Genomic DNA, 19,566 nt, shown 5'->3' on the forward strand with positions numbered 1-19,566 from the left:
CCGCAGCCCGGCCGCACACTCGACGCTGAGGGGGGCCACGAGGCCCCGGGCGGCGTCCTCCTCCTCCTCGGCCGGGGACCCAGGCCGGCCTTCACAGCCCCACGGCACCCCCGCTCTCGCCTCTAGCTCCTCCTCCTCGGACTCGGGGTTGAACTCATAGAGGGGGCGGGCTGCGCGGTCGCCCCTGCGGCCCGAGACGCCACCCTCGCCCTCACCGCTCCGGGGAGGCCCCACGTCGAGGGCCAAGTCCTGCGCCCGCGGGGTTGAGGGGGCAGCCCGGCGGAACTCCGACTGCTTCCTGTCCTCCGGGCCGAAACCGGTTCCCGGGGAGGACACATCGCTGGGGGAGCTCATGCCGCCAGACGGGGAGGCCGGTTAGAGGGGTAACGGTCGCCGCGTCGCAGCGGGGACAGGCACAACCCCGGCGCGCCGTCACCACGTGTGGTACAGGAGAGCGCCTCAAACCCCGCGCGGCGTCGCGAGACTTGGATGCCAATAAGCGGCCTTCTCATTGGTTCTCCCTCAGCAACTCAGCAACCCGCGGGCCCGTCGCCTGGCTACCGCTCCGCCCAGCCCTCGATTCCAGATCCATAGTGGCGGCTCTACTTTCCGCTTTAGTGCATGGCTCTGCGTGGCGGCCGCAAGCTGGCTTTCTGGCTTTCGGACGCCGGTTCCCCTCTTTCTGTCTCGTTGCCTCGGGCCGGGCGCGTGCTTTTCAACGTGAACTTGGCCTCTGAGCCTCAGTTCCCCATTCATAATGCAGAAGAAATAAGAAATAAGACCACGTAGCTCAGGGCCTTGTGAGGATTCAATGTAATGATGGAGGTGGACCACCCAGCACAGGAAAGATTTGCGAACCTTTTACCCGCAGCAAGACCACCGACCCGACAGGAAGCCCGTAGTCAGTGATCCGTGGTCCCTGTACTTTTTCTGCCGAGGGCCACATAGCAGGTGTTTCGTGATTTGCCAGCCGTGTGGAATCTCTCGCTACTGCTGCTTTTCCGCAGGCGATGAAACCAGCACGGGGCTGTGGGCCTGAGGCATTTATTGGCGGGGCCGGAGTTTGCCCACCTCTTCCAGACCCCACCCTACTCTCTCACAGGATCAGTTCAGAGAAGCCGGGATCCCCAAGGTCTTGGACACCCCAAAAGGTGCCCACTACCACTGATCCTGTAGATGCCAACTAAAATAATCAACCAGTATTCACATACCAGATTTGCAACAACAAAAAAGGCTTAACTGTTCCAGGCGTGGGAGAGCTTATGAAGCTAGTGGTGCTTTTTACCTCTGCTGGGGGTGTGTGTGGAGGGTTGCTACTTGGGATGGGGGTGATTTGGCAGAATCCAACTGAATGCAAATCAGGCAACATGTACTGTGTCCCTGGCCCTCTTCTAGGCACTGGAGATAACTATAACTCGGCCTTTCCACAGTTCTAGGTTTGATTAACTACTATCACCACCTTTTCTAGCACTGCGGAAACAGACTCAGACAGGTGCAACCGCTGTCATGTACATCTTCTGGAGAGACAGTGGTGATCGTGTTGTACAAGAGCATATGCACGGGAATGCTGATGAAGGAAGGGCACAGTTCCTTCAGTAAGGGATGCAAGAATACAATGTGCCCTGTGCATCTAGCAGATTAAAAGAGACTGTCCAGAGGGACCCAGGAGGGTCTGTTAATAGATTTGAAAAGCATGCTCAGGTTTGTGCTAATATTGTTTGGAAAATTAAATGCCTATATCTTGTACTCTGAGTAACTAATTTAAAGATCACAATCTGCAATATATTAATAATCATTGTTACTCCCATTATTTTGAAATTTTGTTTTTTTTCTTTAAAATAAAATTTAAAAAAAAAAGCATGCTCATGACTGCCTACAAGAAGTTGCAGAAGAGTTTATGGATTTGGATGTACATTTGGAAATTAAAAAACCCAAACCAGCGTTATAGGTTGTTTGAACTTATATATAGGTGTACATGAAGGTATGTTGTTGCTTATGCCACTGAGCTATATCCCTGGCCCTAAACAAATGAAAGGGTTAACAAGTTGAATGACTTCAAGATTGCTTTTTTTGGGGGGGGTGTACTGGGAATCGAACTCAGGATCTTGCACTTGCTAGGCAGGCACTTGTGCTGCTGAGCTATATCCCCAGCCCCTAAAGGTATGTTGCAAAGGGCCAAAATGAACATGTAAGCGGGGCCTCACAGTGATGGTGGAGTGCCCATTTTTTGTCAGATTTTCCTGGAGACTGTCAGTTTCCGGCTCCCCTGTGCTAAGGAGTCCCAATATCTTGGGAGTGGCCCTTCCGTGGTTTGTATCAGACCCCGGAGTACTAGAATGTTCCTTGCTTACCACTCAACCCTACTTCAGCAACCTTCCCTTCATGTCACACTTGTCTTCCTCACTTCCCCATTCATACTCACGTGTCTTTCCTCGCCCCTCCGTTCGGAATCCTCTTCTGGTGATGTCCAGGCTTCGAGTGTGTGGGCAAGAGTCTTCACCTCTTGCCAGGGGGATGTCAAAGCCTCGCTTTCTCTGGGTCTGCACCTGAGACACCTGCCCTGCTGGGGAAGGTTAGAGAGCAGGGCAGGTTTCGTGCACTACACATCTGCGATCATCCACATCCAGTGAACCCTTCACAGTCACTGCCTGTGTCTAGAAACCACTCTCTCCCACTCCCCAAAGTGATCTGCTGACATGCTGTATTATTTCAGACATGCCAACCAGGATCCTAGCAGGTATAGTGAAATCTCCTGTCCCCACTGCATGTCTTAAGCATCATCGATTCACCCAGTTGAAGCAGGCCATGTCTCTCTCTTCACTTCCACCGCCTTCCTCCTTCTCTATCTCATATGGAAAGTCCTAGAACTTTCCCGAGCTTCAGTCTCTTCATTCCTGCAATTCTACCTCCTCTTCCTCTGTGTCCTGTAGGTCTGAAATGGAGGCACAAATCTCTGCCCATACTGGAATCTTCTGTATCTAGTGTTGGTTTTGACTTAGTTTCTTTTTTTTTTTTTTTGACTTAGTTTCTTGAGCTGGGCTGGGATCCAGTTTCAGGAGTTCCGCACAGTCCTCGCCATCACAGTAGCTCCTACTGTACAGATCAGCGACCCAAGGTGGGAGTTAAGCACACTCCAATTGCCAAGTGTATCACTGGCAATGATCCACTTGGGGATGGGAGGAAGGAACAAGGCACTTCCACTTTACTCCACGTGGACCATCTCTTCCTCAAAGCCTACAGGGGTCACCCTGGCCAGCAAATTTCCTCCGTCTCCTGGAGTCCTTGCCAGCAAGTTGATTGCCAGGATGTGGGGATATACCCCACCACACATTCAGCAAAACTCACTTATGCTATCTTGTATTCTAGCTCCCTTGATCCCGCACCCTCCACATCCAATCCAGAGCTATGCTGTGGCTCTTGCAAGTACAGGAGCGGTCTTCCTCGCCAATACCCACTTCCTTGGCATATACCCCCTTTATTTGCTCATGAGTCTCTGCATTACCCAGTGAGATATTGGAAAAGAGACGGGGTGGCCCCAAGGGAGGGACATGAGGCTTTATGGGAAGGGGACACTAGCGTCTACTAGCCCAGGGCTCCTGCTCCTGCTAGGGAAGCAAGTGTGCCCTGTAAGCTCCAATGTTTCAGGGTATGTGAAGTCTGGGAAACCAGCATCCTCAGGGATGTCCATCCATCCCCATCTCTCCCCATCCTCATTACCGCCTCTGAGATGGTTCTAAACAGGGCTCCAACCTGCATAATAGGCGGGCCTGTGTTAGCTAGGGGTATAAACGTCCCTGGAGTTCATCACCTCTGGCTGTGAAATCATGTTGACCTGATGCTCCTCCGTTTTATCTGCTCAGCTTCTGTAGCGGGTACGGGCCTCCTTGTAAGCCACCCAGGTGGCCTTCTGGGTCTTCCACTTCACCCTGCACAGTTTGGCAATGTCCCTTTGTTTCTCATCACCTCTCTGCAGGACCACAGTGTAACAGCAATCACTGGCCGCCTCTGACGTCTTGTGTGGAGGTTCTCCCCTCCGTTCCCTACAGTGGGCTGAATCATCTCACTCACAAGACTGAGAGCCTCCCCTGGGATGCTTCCTACGTAAATAAGGCTGACACCTGGAACAATCACCCGGGGGGTCAGCTCATGCTGGAGATTATCCGTGCCCCATGCAGCACGCAGGATGGCATCCTCTTTGTCATTCTGTTCGTGAGTGAGCTGGTTCTGAAAGGCAGGTTACTTCTTTTTCTCAGACCATTCTTGGGACCACTCTTGGTAGGATGAGTCCTTCAAAAGTTCAGAGGCCGGGGCTGGGGATTTAGCTCAGCGGCAAAGCACCTGCCTGGCAAGCGCAAGGTCGTGAGTTCGGTTCCCGGTACCGGAGAAAAACCAAAACCAAAAAAAAAAAAAAAAGTTCAGAGGCCAACAGGTGATTGTTCATGAAGGAGAGCTGTGCAGCAAGAAAGAGGAAAGGACAGAGCAAGGGGAGGCTGTGGGGGGGGGTTGTCAGAGTGCCACACAGGCCTGGTGGCTGGCAGAGACCCTGAGGGTAAAGGGAGGGTGGCATAGGAAAGGCAGATGAAGTTTACTTGCGACAGTGTTTCAGTCAGTGGTGCTGTAGTGAATGCCACACCCTACAGATGTCAGCCAGAGGAGGCCTTGTCCCCAGGCCTGACTGGGAGCTGCCCTGAGGAAGCCTGAGCTTGGGGCAAACTCAGAGGTGGGCCCGAAGAAACGTCAGCTGGGGCATGTCAGTTTACTTTGCTCCCTGAAGCTGAAGGTCTGCGGGACATGTTTCCATGGCCACTGTGGTGAGGCAGTAGTCAAGCAACCAGTGTTCCTGTTTTGCCTGAATGACTGGAGCAGGTTCCGGCAGGAAACAGGGTAGAGTTTGAAGTACTTGACCTTGGTGGCTGGCGTAAGGGATGTGACGATAACTTGGAGAGGAGACTTAGTTCAATCACCGAGAGGCCCAGAGAGGCTGCTTCTCTGCATGGGAATGCTTCTGGGAAATAGCAGCAAGCTGAGACCTCTGTGGTTATTCATGTGTAACTCAAGGACATGAGAACAAAGATGCAGAAGAAAAATATTCATAACATTTGTATAGGAGTTTTGGTCAGGGGACAGGGAAAGAAATGGGATGTTTTTTTTTTTTTATGTGACACATGTCAAATGAACCTATTTTAAGCAAGCTTATTGAGCAGGAAGCTTATTGGAGGGCAGGAGGAACACAATGGCCAAAGCAAACATCTCTGAGAATACTGAATAACTTGCTTTTAATTCTGCTCACTGCTGTTCTGCAGATCTGTCCTAAACTTTATGCACTCTAGAAGCCTGGGAAATGTTCCAAGGGCCATTCCTTTTATATATGTTTTGTAGGGCCTCACTATGTAGTTCAGGCTGGTCTTGAACTCACTATACAGCCCAGGCCAGCCTCAAACTCTTGGCAATCCTCCTGCCTCAACCTCCTGAGTGCTGGGATTACACACACGCACCACCATGCCCAGTCCAAGGTCCCTTCCTTGTCACTTTCACTTCGATCACTGCTTTGGCCAGAGTCTCACCACATTAGACAATATGCAAAATTCACTTGGAAATTTGCTTCTGTGACTCCAGAGAGGGGTCTGAGCTGGGCTTACGGGTCTAGGAGCAATTGGTTCCCTCAACCAGCTTTCAAGGATCTGCTTTTCCTATGCTGAATTTGTCTTCCTCATTCCCTTCCTTTCCTTTCAGTTAATTCTTAACATAGGTTTGAATGCCTAGCAACAAGTCCCAGCAGTATATTCCTGCCAGTAGGCCTCTTTTTGACCACACAATGTTATGTAAGTGAAACTCCTAGCTTTTGTTGCCCGTGGTAGCCAAGTGTTTGTTGTCATTGATACATTAGATTCAGCTGAAGAAAGCCCAAGTTTATTCTCGTTATTGCAGTCCCTATGTTCTATGAGGTCAGTGAAAAGGAGTGCATTGTCCAGTTTAAAAACATTTCTTTTTTTATCTTAAAGAGAAAAATACCCAATAAAAACAATGATACACAATTTCAAAATAAGATAGGAGAGTAACAATTGTTAATACATTGCGTATTGTTATCTTCAAAGTAGGTGCTCAGATTAGGAGATAGGCATGAAAAATTGATCAGACAATATAAGCACAAACCTTTCTTTTCAATGAACTAATAGAAATTAGTAGTATAACTATTTTAACTGTCTTGTGTATATATGTATATATATATTTTTCCTTTTCCCTTCCTTCTTTTCTCCTTTTCCCCAACCCAGTTTCTCTTTCCTCTTGAAGTTTCTTCCCATTTGACAATATCTATTGTACATTTTGGATCTTATTTACCCTTTCAGCTTCTCACACTAGGGAGACCATATGATGTTTGCACATGTGAGTCCAATTTATTTCATTTATGAGTACAGCCTCAAGTTGCATCCATTTGTCTATAAAAGACTTAAGTTTATCCTTTGTTATAGCTGAGTAGTACACCATTGTAAAGAAATACCACATCTTTTTCATTCATTCCTCGGTTGATGGGAATTTGGATTGTTTCCAGGATTAAGCTATTACAAATTGTGCTGCTATAAACATGGGTATACATATATCGCTGTGGTATGATGTTTTTAATTCTTCTGGGAAGATACCCAGAAGGAGAATAGCTGGGTCGAATGGGATCTAATCCTAGTTTTTTGAGGAATCTCCACACTGATTTCCACAGTGGTTATACCAGTCTACACACCCACCAACAGTGGAGAAGCGTTCTTTTTTCCCCACAGCCCCACCAGCGTTTGTTATTGGTTGAGTTCTTGATGATAGCCATTTTTTCTGGAGTGAGATGGAATCTCAATGCTGCTTCAATTTGCATTTCTTGAATGACCAATGATGTTGAACATTTTTTCATATATTTATTTGCTATTTGTGTTTCTTCATTTGAGAAGTGTATGTTCATCTCAGATGCCCATTTTTGGATTAGGGCTTTGAATTTGGGTGGTCTGATTTTTTTCCAATTCTTTATATGTTCTAGATATAAGTCCTTTGTCTGAGGGACAATTGGCTATAATTTTTTCCCACTCCATGGGTTGTCTTTTTACTCTGTTGGTGATTTCTTTTGGTGTGCAAAACTTTTTAATAAATGAGAACCCAGTTGTTGATTCTTTGAAGTATTTTCCATGTATACATCCATTGTAATTTTCAATGTGTACATCTTTTACTTCCCTTGTTAGATTTATTCCTAAGTATTTCATTTTTTGGATGCTATTGTGAAAGGGGTGGTTTCCTTAATTTCTTTCTTAGTGAGTTTGTTGTTTGGGTTTTATTCAAGAACTGTCTGCTTACACCTATGTCTTCAAGATTTTTAGCTACTTTCTCTTCCAGTAGATTTAGTGTTTCTGTTTTAATATTTAGATTTTTGACCTGTTTGACTTTAGTTTAGTGCATGTTGATAGACATGAGTCTAGTTTTATTCTTCAGCATGTAGACAGCCAATTTCCCCAACACCATCTATGAAAGAGGCTATCTTTCTTCCAGTGAATATGTTTGGCCCCTTTGTCAAGGATAAGGTGGCTAAGTGTGTTTGTAGTTGTGTCTGCATCTTCTAATCTGTTCCACTGATCCTCAGGTCTGTTTTTTTTTTTGTCTGTACCATGCTGGTTTTATCACAGTAGCTATGTAGTATAATTTCAAGTCAGGGATTTTGACACCTCCTGCCTTGCCTTTGTTGCCCAGAATTGCTTTTGCTATTCTATGCCTCTTCTGGTTCCACATGAAGTTTAGGATTTTTTCTGTAGGTCTGTGAGGTATGCTAATGGTATTTTGATTGGGACTGCATTACATCTGTATAACAATCTTGGGAATATGGCTATTTTCACTACATTTTTTCTTCCTATCCACTAACAAGGGATATCTTTCCATTTTCTGATATCCTCTTCAATTTCCTCTTTCAGAGTACTGTAATTTTCAATGTATACATCTTTTACTTCCCTTGTTAGATTTATTCCTAAGTATTTCATTTTTTGGATGCTATTGTGAAGGGTGTGGTTTCCCTAATTTGTCTCTTAGTGAGTTTGTTGTTTGGGTACAGGAATGCTATTGATTGTTGAGTGTTGACTTGGTATCCAGCTATGTGACTGAATTTGTTTATTAATTCTAGAAGTCTTTTGGTGGAGATTTTGGGGTCTTCTATATAGAGTATCATGTTATCTGTGAATAATGATAGAACTTCATCCTTTCTTATCCTTATTCCTTTTATTTCTCTCATGTAATTACTTGGGCTAATGTTTAAGAACTATATTGAATAGGAGTGGTGATAGTGGATTCCTTGTCTTGTTCATGATTTTAGAGTGAAAGCTTTCAGTTTTTGACCATTCAGTATGATGTTGGCTGTTGGTTTGTTATAGATGGCTTTTATCAGATTGAGATAAAGAACCATCCCTGTATCCTTGGGATGAATCTAACTTGGTCATGCATTATCTGCGTTATCTTTTTAATGTTTTGCTGCATTTTGTTTGCCAGTATCTTGAGGATTTTTGCATCTGTGTTCATTAGGGAGATTGGCTTATAGTTCCCTTTTTTGGTTGGGTCTTTCTCTGGTTTTGGTATTGTGGTAATACCTGCCTCCAGGAATGAGTTAGGGAGTATTGCTTCCCTTTCAATTTCACTGACAAGTTTGAGGAGTTTGGCACTAAATCTTCTCTAAATTTCTTGTAGGATTCAAAAGTTATTCCATCAGCACCTGGGCTTTTTTTGTTGATAAGGTTTTAATTACATTTTCAAACTCATTAATTGATATTGCATTATTCAGAATTTTTATATCTCCTTGATTCAGCTTTAGTAATTCATATGTATCTAGAAATCTGTCTATTTATTCTGTGTTTTCTGTCCTATGAGAGTAAAGATTTTCAAAGTAGATGTTGATGATCTTCTGAATTTCCATAAGATCTATAGTGATTTCATCCTTTACACTCCTTGATGCATGGATTAGAGTTTTTTCTTTCCTTTTTTTGATAAGGTTGGCTAAGGATTTATCAATTTTATTTATTCTTTCAAAGAACCAGCTCTTCAATTCATTGATTCTTTTTATTGTTTTCTTAGTCTCCATTGTGTTAATTTCTGCTCTGATCTTTATAATTTCCTAGCTTGTATGGACTTTGGGCTTGTGTTGCTCTTCTTTTTTTAGAAGCTTGAGGTGCAACATTAAGTTGCTTATTTGTGCTCACTCTGTTTTCCTGATGTAAGAATGCACTGCTATAAAATTTCCTCTTAGGACTGCTTCCATAACATCCCATAAGTTCTGGTATGTTGTATCTGCATTCATTTTTACTTGTAGACATTATTTAATTTTTTCTTTAATTTCATCTGTGACCCATTGGTTGTTTACTAGGGTGTTATTTAATTTCCATGTGTTTACAGAGGTTTTGCAGTTTCTTTTGCCATTAATTTCCAATTTCATTGCATTATGGTCAGATAATATGCGTGGGACAGTTTCAATTCCTTTGCATTTACTTAAGAATGTTCTGTGGCTAGTAAATGGTCTATTTCAGAGAATGTCTCATGTGCAGAATGTGTATTCTGATGATGTTGACTGGAACACTGTAAACATCTACTAAGTCCATTTGTTTACAGCTTTGGTTCAGTTCTGATATTTCTTTGCTGATTTTTTTATCTAGTTGATCTATCTTTTTGTGACAGTGAGGTATTGAGGTCTCCTGTTAAAATTGTGTTATTGTTTATTTGATTTTTCATGCCTATTACTAATTGTCTTATATAATTGGGTGCTCCCATATTTGGTGCATACATATTTATGATTGTTATCTCTCCCTCTTGAAGATTTCCTGTAACAAGTATGTAGTGACCTTCTTTATCTCTTTTGATCATTCTTGGTTTGAAGTTCACATTGTCTGCCAACTGAAGAGCTACGCTTGCCTTTTTTCTGGGTTCTTATTGCATGGAGGATTGTTTTCTATCCTTTGACTTTCAGTCTATGAATTTCTTTTCGAGTTAAATGTATTACTTGTATACAGCATATTGTTGAAGCTTTTTTCTTATTCCACTCTAACAGTCTGTTCTTTTTCATTGGTGAGTTGAGGCCATTTACATTGATGGTTATAACTGATACATATTAGCTTCTCTTTGTGAGGATACTTTCCTGCTACTGGTTCCCTGCTTTTCTCCCCTGTTGAATTGCTTGACCTGCCTGGTAGTTTCTTTGTGTTGTTGTTCTTGGAATTGTGATCATTTTTATCTCTACCTAAAATATCTTTCAGTACTCTTTGTAAGGTTGGTTTGGTGGTCATGAATTTCTTCAGTTGTTATTTGTCATGGAAGTATCTTATTTCTCCATTACTTTTGAAAGATAGTTTTTCAGGTACATCAATCTGGGTTGGAAGCTATTTTCTTTCAGGACTTGAAGTACTTCACTCCAAGCTCTTCTTGACTTGAGAGTTTGTGTTGAGAAGTCTGCCATCATTTTCATAGGACTTCCTTTGTAGGTGATCTGTTTCTTTTCTTTAACAGCTTTTAATATTCTTTTCTTGTGCTGAATTTCTGGAATCTTGATTATTATATGTCTTGATGTAGTTTTATTTTGGTCTTGGTTGTTTGGAGTTCTATATGCTTTATTTATTTGTTATGTCAAATTCTTTATCCATGCTTGAGAAATTTTCTGCTATTATTTCTGTGAAGAATTTTTTATGGCATATGTGCTGTCTCCAGCTTTATCATTGATCCAAATCCACCTTATATTATTCATCTTTGCTTCAACTTGAACCTGTTGGATTGATTCTTCATGGTTTCTTGGTATTTTTAAGATATCTTTCTTTTCACGATCACTGGCTGCAATTCTGTCTTCAAGGTCTGACATTCTAACCTCTCCTTTGTTCAATCTGTTGCATATATGTTATGGTTTGTGCCTAGATGTCTCCCCAAAGCTTCATGCAGTCATGAGGTGGGCTTCTAGAGTGTTTGATTGATTCATGGTTCAGGGCTGGGATTATGAGTATAAGTGCTACACCCATCCTGGGGTGGGTAGCCTACATACAGTGTAAGGGAGGGAAAGAGGCTTGCTCTCTTGCTCCTCACTTTGTGCTCTTGTTGCTTTTGTTGTCTTCCACTGCCATGAACTGTTACTCCTCTGCCATGCCACCCTGCCTTGACAACAGCTGATTATGGATGGAAACCTCCACAAACTGTGAGCTAAATAAATGTTTCCTTCCTTAATTCTGGTTGTGAGGTATTTTGTCCCAGAAATGAGAGAAAAATAACAAAGAAAGTCTATTTTCAATGGAGATTTTAATCTCTTGGATTTCTGTTTGGATCTATTTCACGGATTTCATTTCTTTCCTATGTTGGGAATTTTTTGTTTCTGTCATTTTCTAAGCTCATCTATTCTTTTATCTGTGTCTTCTCTAATATCTTTGATTTTAAGCATCATTTCTTTTTGTACCTTAGAGATTATTTTCTGTATAGCCTTTTCCACTTGTTTTTTCACTTCTGATGCTATCATTTCACAAAGTTCCAGTGTTTGACTTCCAATTTCATCTATCTCATTGTGTTCTGGGTTTGTCCTGGGTGGACTGTAGGTCTGGGGTTGCATTTTACTTCTGCATCTTGTCATTTTTTACTTTTTATTTTATTTTGTTTTCTGTGTTGATGCTTGCTGATTTCTTATGATAGATAGCTTTATCACTAGTATTGAGACTTCCCTAGGAGATGTCTGTTCTTCAGCACTGTCCTCTAGATGTAGGTGGTTCTTTATAGCTACCCCAAAAACCTACCTTCCCAATTTGTAAAGGATGCAAAGTTACTATTTGACTCAGCACCCATTCCTTTGGAACTGGGCTGTGGCGATGATTATGACCCCATACAATCACAGTGTTATCATACAAGGGAGAATAACTGATTACAACATGTATGACATCCTGGCTGAAGTAGTACAGTTAGTAATACCAATAGTTTCAAGTACAGCTTAACTACTGACAAATTGTGGTAACCATTAATTTGGTACCTCTGACCACAGGAGCAAACCCTAAGGTTATATAACAAAATCAAACATATACCATGTACTTATATGCAGTGATTTTCCCCTTCTGTGGGTCACAGAGGGGTTAAGATGGGTAGGGGGCAGGATAAAGTGATGAATGAAGTCAAATATGGAGGTCAAAGGATGATCACTTGATATTTGGGAAACTGGAGGATGCAGAAGGGAAAGAATGAAATAGAATGTGAAGAAGTAATCAGAAAGGGAGGAGACTCAGTTGAAAGTTTAAATTCAAGAAGTAGTTGAGGAAAGAGAGAAAGAGGATCAGTAGAATAAAACAAAAAAAGGTGAGAAACCTAAACAGAGAAAAAAGAAGGAAGAAAGAGAAGAATGAAAAAGAAAAAAAGGAGACCAGAAAAAGAGGAGAAAAGAAAAAAAAAAAAACAAAAATAACCACAAAATACAAAACAAAACAAGACAACATCCAACCAGATGGGAAAAGGACAGCCAATCAGACAAACAAGGGAGAATAAAAGTAGTGAAATACCTCTGGTGTTTACAGTTTTGTGATAGTATCCATGTCAGACCCCAGAAATGTGCTGTGTACTCCAGCCAAGTTTGCCATGGGAATTGTGCTGGCTATGGAGCTGATCTTGGCCTCTGGATGTGGTGTTTGGACTGGACTTCTGTTGGTGGAGTTCTCTAGAGCCCAACTGCTGGCTCCTTGCTGTTGCTTCAGACACTTGCTTGTTGCTGGTCTCTTTGATCACTCTGCCCACCAAAGGCGTGTGTGCGCCTGGTTGGCTGTCCTGGGTCTCAGTTCTGGTCACTCCACCCTCTCAAGACATTTCTCCTTGGTGAAATACAAGGTCATGTTCCTGTGAGCCTCTGGTGACATTTTCATCAATGCATCTAACATAGGTTGTACAACTGGAGCTATGTGCCCCAGGGCTGACTCCCTGACCTTTGTCCTAAGGCCTACTAAAAGGCAGGCAGAGATAAGAAAAACAAAGACAACTGGAAAATTCCCAAGTCCCTAACCAGGATGCATGTGTGCCAGATTCTCCATATGATCTATACTAACTTTTCTTCACTTAGAGCTTATTAAAAGTTCATGATATAGACTGCATATCATGCATGCAATTATAACACAGTGAACTGTGGGAAAGGACAAGTACAATAGATTCAGCCCATATGACTCAGCACCCTGTCAATCATGTTACTAATGATGCGCTGAAAGACCCAATGAGAGGTGCCTTAGACCTGGCCCCACATTTTAAGTTCAACCCCATCACATTCAGTGCGCTTGCTGGTTTCCTTTCCATCAGCCAGAGCCCACTTCATTCTGAGTGTACCATCACCTAATTAAACTTCATTGAACTTTGCTGCTTTTTCCTTACTATCACGTGCCACATCCAATTTTTTTGTCCCTCATGCACAACAACCTGGGAACCCATCCAGGACCCCATCACACATAGTAATACATTGATGCATATAACCTTGTTTCATATGCCTGTTTACTTAAAGACACCCTCTTTATTGTATACTGCTGATTCATTTCCATGGGCCTTATGGGCCACAGCACGCCAACTGATGTCTGAACAGTACTGCTCTTACAAATCTCTTTTCTCCATGGGGCACAGGGGAGTGATTATGTAAGTGGGGCCCCTAGACAGTTCTTTAGTACTTTGCTTGTGGCCATGTTTATTGCAAAATTGCCAGCACAAAACACAAAAATGCAAAATATGTGACACAGAACAGACTGAGAAAAGAATACTTGCTTACAGTTTAAAGAGAAAGAGCTTTCCCTTTTTTGAGCTCAGCTGGGAATACACCTGGCCTTTGAGTGACTGGCATTTTCTCCCCAGTCTCAATATATCCCTGAAAATGCACGTCAGGTTACAAATACATTTTAGCAAATAGGCAAGTTAGCCATGAGGGAACCTGGGTCTGTGTATAATAGGGACAGATTCATCTCAATGTATTTGTCCACTGCTGATGGACATATGGATTCTTTCCAGTTCAGACATATCACTCGCAGTGCTGCTACTGACAGTGCGACCCATGTTCCCTGGAACCTAGATGCTACTGTTTTCCAGGGCAGAGCTTTCCAACTTTTGAACGCTTAGCCTCAGGGCAGTCATACAGTCTCTGCTGCATTTTTTGCCCTCTAGCATTCGCTGGCTTTTGGAATCTGGCCCTGAGCATACTCGCGTTATTTTCTGGGTGGACCGTAGAATAAAATGAAGTGTCCGGGAAGCCGTGTCTACACCCCGGAGTAGAATTATTGACACAGAGTCCAGGTCTAACACTATCAGATTGTGCCAGCTTTTCTTTCAAGTGGTTGACCTACTTCACCCCTCAACAGTGAATTGCCTCATTGTTCCAACTGGTCTGTATTCTCATCAAGGTTTGCTGTCAGACTACAAAGGTCTTCCTCCTTTGATGGTTATGAAATGTACCTTCTTGCTTTTATTTTCCTTTTTTTTTTTTTTTTTTGGTTTTTCTCCGGTACCGGGAACCGAACTCACGACCTTGTGCTTGCCAGGCAGGCACTTTTGCCGCTGAGCTAAATCCCCAGCCCCCTTCTTGCTTTTAATGTGATGCTTTTAATGAGCATCTTTTCATATGTGCTGGCCTTTGGGGGTTTCTTCTCAATTAAATGCCTTTTTTATTGTCTCTTTTCCATTTCCCCTCTTTTTTGTGTACATGTTTATTTGTGGGAGTTCTCCCTGTACTTTACATTTTTTTGGTACTGAGGATTGACCCCAAGGGTATTCTACCACTGAGCTACAGGGTCTCTCTAAGTTGCCCAGGTAGGACTTGAACTTGTGATCCTTGTCTTAGTTACTTTTCTCTCACTGCTGAGACAAAATACTCAATACTCAAAGTTAAATGGGGGAAATTAGCTCATGGTTTGTGGAGGTTTCAGTCCATATTTGGTTGGCTCCAAGGTAGGGTGGCCCATGGCAGAGGGGCGGCAGAAGATAGCAAAAACAACAATGAGAGGAGACAAGCCTCTTTCTGTCCCTTATAGTGTATCCAGTCTACTGGGATTAGGGTGATGCCACCCTTAATCCTAGCACCCTTAATCCCAGCATTGCACTACAAATCAATCACACACTCTAGATTCAGCCACCTCCAAAAAACCCCATGACTGCATGAGACTTTGGGGGGACATCTAGACATAAATCATTCAATCCTCTTGCAATAGATTCCAAAAATGCTGGGATTATAGGCATGTGCCACAAGGCCTGGCTTCTAGATTTTAATTCTATGATAAATTCATGTAATACAGTTTTCTTCTGATTTGCATCTGACCTTTATTCCTTTTCTTGTGCCTGTTAATGAAAGACTCTTATTTTTGAGAACATTTTATTTTCTTATTTTTATTGGGATATGTTTGTAGTATATAATAATTACATTCATTTTAGGGAATTTGTATGTATAAATATCAAGTCTTAATCATTTTTTATATGCTTTCCCCATCCGCTCACTACCACCCCCTCTCCCTGTACCCTAATGTCCTTCCCCATCTCCAAAAATGTCTACCTCCCTGTTTCCTATCATCTCTTCTTTATTTTAGTCTTTAAATTATTTCTATTTTGGGTTTCTCATAGAAGAGAAACCATGTGATATTTAACCTTCTGTTTCATAGCATTTTAATATGAAAAGTTTCAAACATACAGGAAAACCTTAAAAAAATCTTGCAGTGAATACCCAGATACTCTGTTCCACTGTTAACATTTTATCATACTTATTTGTCACATATCCATCCCTTCTTCACCCATAGGTTATCTTGGATGCACTGCAAGGTAAATATCAGCCTACTTCAATTTAATGTGCTAGAGTTTAAAAATATTTTCTGTTAATGATTGGGGTTTTAAAAAATGTCTTGTTTATGAAATTCTTCCCTATCCGAAGACTGAGAAAATATTCTTCCATAATCTCTTCTTCAAATTTATGTTTTAGATACACTAGGAATTAAATTTCACGATGAAAAGCAGGAATTAATTTCCTTTTCTTCTCCAACCTGATACCCAGTTGTCCCTGCCTGTGGTACTAAAAAGGCCATCCTCTGCTAACTGCTTCTTGGATCACATCTCTGTTATAAACTGTCTGTTTAGGTGAGAGTGTTTGGGAAGTCTCAATCTTTTCCCATTAGTCAATTTGGGGAGTCCTAACATTTTCATAATATTGACTCTTGCAATCTGTGAATATGGAATACCCCTCCTTTCATTTAGATTGCTTCATTAAGGTCTTATTATTTTTCCCATAGAGATAATGCACAACTTTAGTCAAGTTTACTCTGATGAAAGTTGCTCAGCATATGTATTATCATAAATTAGTTTTTTTTTTTTTTGGTCTTTTTGAGACAGGGTCTCGCCATGCAGTTCAGGCTGGCCTTCAGCTCACTTTGTAGCTCAGGCTGGTCTCGAACTCGCAATGATCCTCCTGCCTCAGCCTACCGAGTGCTGGGATTACAGGCATGTGCCACCACTCCCGGCCATAAATTAAATTTTCATAATTCATCTTTTATGTGTCCATACTATTTAGGAATCTACGATTCCTGTGTATTGACTCTGTTCAGTAACTTTTCTATATCCTTTCACCATTTTTTTGGTAGTGGTGGGGTGGTACTGGGGTTTGAATTCAAGATCTTCACATTTAGCTACACCTCACACCTGTTTTTAAAATTTTCTGTAAAATTATTTTGTGAAGGGTCTTGCTAGCCCAGGTTGAACTCCAACATTTTTGATTCTCCTGCCTCAGCCTCCCAGAGTGCTGGGATTACAGGTTCACCACCATGCACAGCTTTTCATTAATTCTTATAATTTATCATTTTGTTTTTCTTTGGACAGAATCAGTCCACCCACAAGTAATGAGCTATTTTATTTCTTTATTTTCAAACTTTTTACTTTCCATGTATTTTTCTTGCCTTATGAGACTTTCTGGGTGTTCCTGTACAAATGTCGAATATGTGATAAGAGCAGACATTCTTGGTTTTATTCTTGATCTTACATTAAATCTTCTCAATGTTTCTCCATTAGCATGATGTTTCCTGTAAATTCTTTGGTATCAGTTTAAAATAATTCCTTTCTATTACTGATTTCTTAAAACTGAAAAAAATGACAAATATTTCCTTATACTCTTAGTGCAGAACGTCTGTAATGATATCGTTTTCCTCCTGATGTTAGTATTTCTTATCATTTTCCTTTTATCATTATTATCTGTCTGGATATTAACAATTTTATCATCCTTTTCAAATATGAAGAAGTAATCACTGATTATATATTGTTTTATGGTCATTTGGTTATATATTTTATTGATTGATTGATTGATTGATTGGTCTTTTTAAGACAGGGTCTCACTATGCAGTTCAGGCTGGCTTTGAGCTCACTTTGTAGCCCAGGCTAGTCTTGAACTCGCAATGATCCTCCTGCCTCAGCCTCCCAAGTGCTGGGATTACAAGCATGTGCCACCACACCCAGTTTATATCTTTTATTATTACTATCTTCTGGTTGCACTGGGTTAGCTTGCTCTCTTTTTTCTAGTTTTTCAAGGTGCAAATGTTGATCATTGATGTGTTTTTTTATTTGAAGCAATTAATGCTATCAGTTCCCCTCTAATTCTGCTTGAGCAGCATCCCACAAATTTTGGTATGTTGCATTTTCATTTTCATTCATTGAAACGTATTTCCTCTGTGTTTACTCATTGTTTATTGAGATATTTTGTTTTGTTTTTTGAGACAGGGTCTAGCTGTGTAATTCAGGCTGACTCTGAACTCACTATGTAGCCCAGGTTGGCCTCAAACTAGCTGTGATCCTCCTGCCTCAGCTTCCTGAGTGCTGGCATTACAGGCATGTGCCACCACACCCTGCTCCACTCATTCTTCATTGAGAAGTATGATGTTTTACTAATAAATATTTGAGGATTTCCCAGATATTATTCTGTTACTGATTCATAGTTTAGTTGCGCTGTGGTCAAAGAACATACTTGGTATGACTTCAATTACGTAGAATTTTTTGAGGTTTGTTTTGTGGCTCAGGCATAGTCTACTTTGGCAAAATGACCTATGTGTACTTGCAAAGAATGTTTATTCTGATTCTGATTATGAGAGAGTTCTGATAATGTCAGATAGGTAAATTTGGTTGATAGTGTTGTTCAAGTCTTCTATATCCCTACTAATTTTCTGTCTACTTATTCTATTGGTCACTGAGAGAGGCATGTTGAAATGCCAAGTATAATTGTAGAATTGAGCAATTATTTCTTTTGTATGTATTAGTTTGGCTTTAAGAATTTTGAAGCTCTATTTTAAAGTGCACTTTCATCTTTTTAACATCCTTTTTTATCCCAGGCTGTGTTCTTGAAGTCTACTTTCTCAAATATTACTGTAGCCACTTTTTCTTTTCTTTGGGTTAGTGCTTGTGTGCTATATCTTTTTTCTTTAATTTGCATTTAACCTTTGTACATTATATTTAAAATGGTTTAAATTATATTTAATCCTATGCACATACTATTTTAAAATTCCTACAGACAGGCTAGAATTTGGTTCCTTTTAAATATAATTAATAAGTTCTGGATGCTAATTATGTTTTTAGACAGTTTGCATGAAATTTCAGTGTTCTTTTAATTTGTAGTTGTCTTGTGGCCAGAGATGTTGCACATTTTTTCATGCATTTATTGGCCATTTATACTACTTCTGAGAAGTGTCTGTTCATTTTAGTGGCACATTATTTTGATTGGGTCTTTTATTTCAAGGGATTTATTTTTTTCTAGTTCCTTATGTATTCTAGACATTAGTCTGTCCAAGGAATAGCTGGAAGATTTTTTCCCATTCTCTAAGTTGTCTCTTTACTCTTTTGATTGTTTCCTCTGTTGTACAAAATCTTTTTAATTTAATGTGGTCCCATTTTTTGATTCTTGGTACTAGTTCTTGTGCCATTGGGCTTCTGTTATCCAAATCCTGGCCTACACCTATGTCTTCAAGATTTTTACCAATTTTGTCTTCCAGTAGATTGTTTCTGTTTTAACATTTAGATCTTCGATCCATTTTGACTTTAGTTTTAGTACATGGTAAGAGATATGGGTCTAGATTCAATCTTCTGCATATGGATAGCCAGTGCTCCTACCACCATTTATCATAGAGGCTATCTTTCCTTTAGTGTATATTTTTGGCCTTTTTAATCAAAGATGAGGTGCCTGAATGTGCCTGGGGTTGTTTGTGTGTCCTGTATTCTGTTCCATTGATCCACATATCTATATTTTTCTTTAACCAGTACTGTGAGGTACTTGTCTATTGTGGTTTCACCTTTTTCATTTGTAATTGCACTAATTCTCTGTTCTATCCTTTTTTGTTAATTTTTATGTTTGTCTACTTTGTTTATTCTTCTGATGAACCAGATCTTTGATCCATTGATTTTTTTGCATTGTTTTCTTAGCATCTACTTCTGCTCTGATCTTTATAGTTTCCTTCCATTTACTGACTGCGGATTTGGATTGTTCTTATTTTTGTAGGATCTTGAAGTGCACTGTTAGGTTATTTATTTGGGCTTTCCCTATTTTTCTAATGTAGGCATTCAGAGCTATGTTTGTTG

General features: G+C 41.1%; 2 protein-coding genes across 2 annotated transcripts in view; one reads left to right on the forward strand and one right to left on the reverse strand.

Moving 5' to 3' along the window:
- Positions 1-464, reverse strand: LOC106146350 (uncharacterized protein CXorf49-like; the record flags this gene model as incomplete). Its single annotated transcript, XM_013502810.1, is given in 1 exon segment — positions 1-464. A coding segment is annotated over 1 exon segment (354 nt), but the record flags the coding sequence as incomplete, so codon positions are not given.
- Positions 353-19,566, forward strand: part of Nhsl2 (NHS-like 2) — a 314,584-nt gene continuing 295,370 nt past the window's right edge. Inside the window, exons 1-2 of the mRNA XM_013502807.1 lie at positions 353-374; positions 3,974-4,213. Of these exons, the coding sequence (XP_013358261.1) occupies positions 353-374; positions 3,974-4,213 (262 nt within the window). The remainder of the gene's footprint in view (positions 375-3,973; positions 4,214-19,566) is intronic.

This window comes from Chinchilla lanigera, unplaced genomic scaffold (genome assembly GCF_000276665.1).
Source record: "Chinchilla lanigera isolate Chin_1 unplaced genomic scaffold, ChiLan1.0 scaffold00074, whole genome shotgun sequence".
Lineage (NCBI taxonomy): Eukaryota > Metazoa > Chordata > Mammalia > Rodentia > Chinchillidae > Chinchilla > Chinchilla lanigera.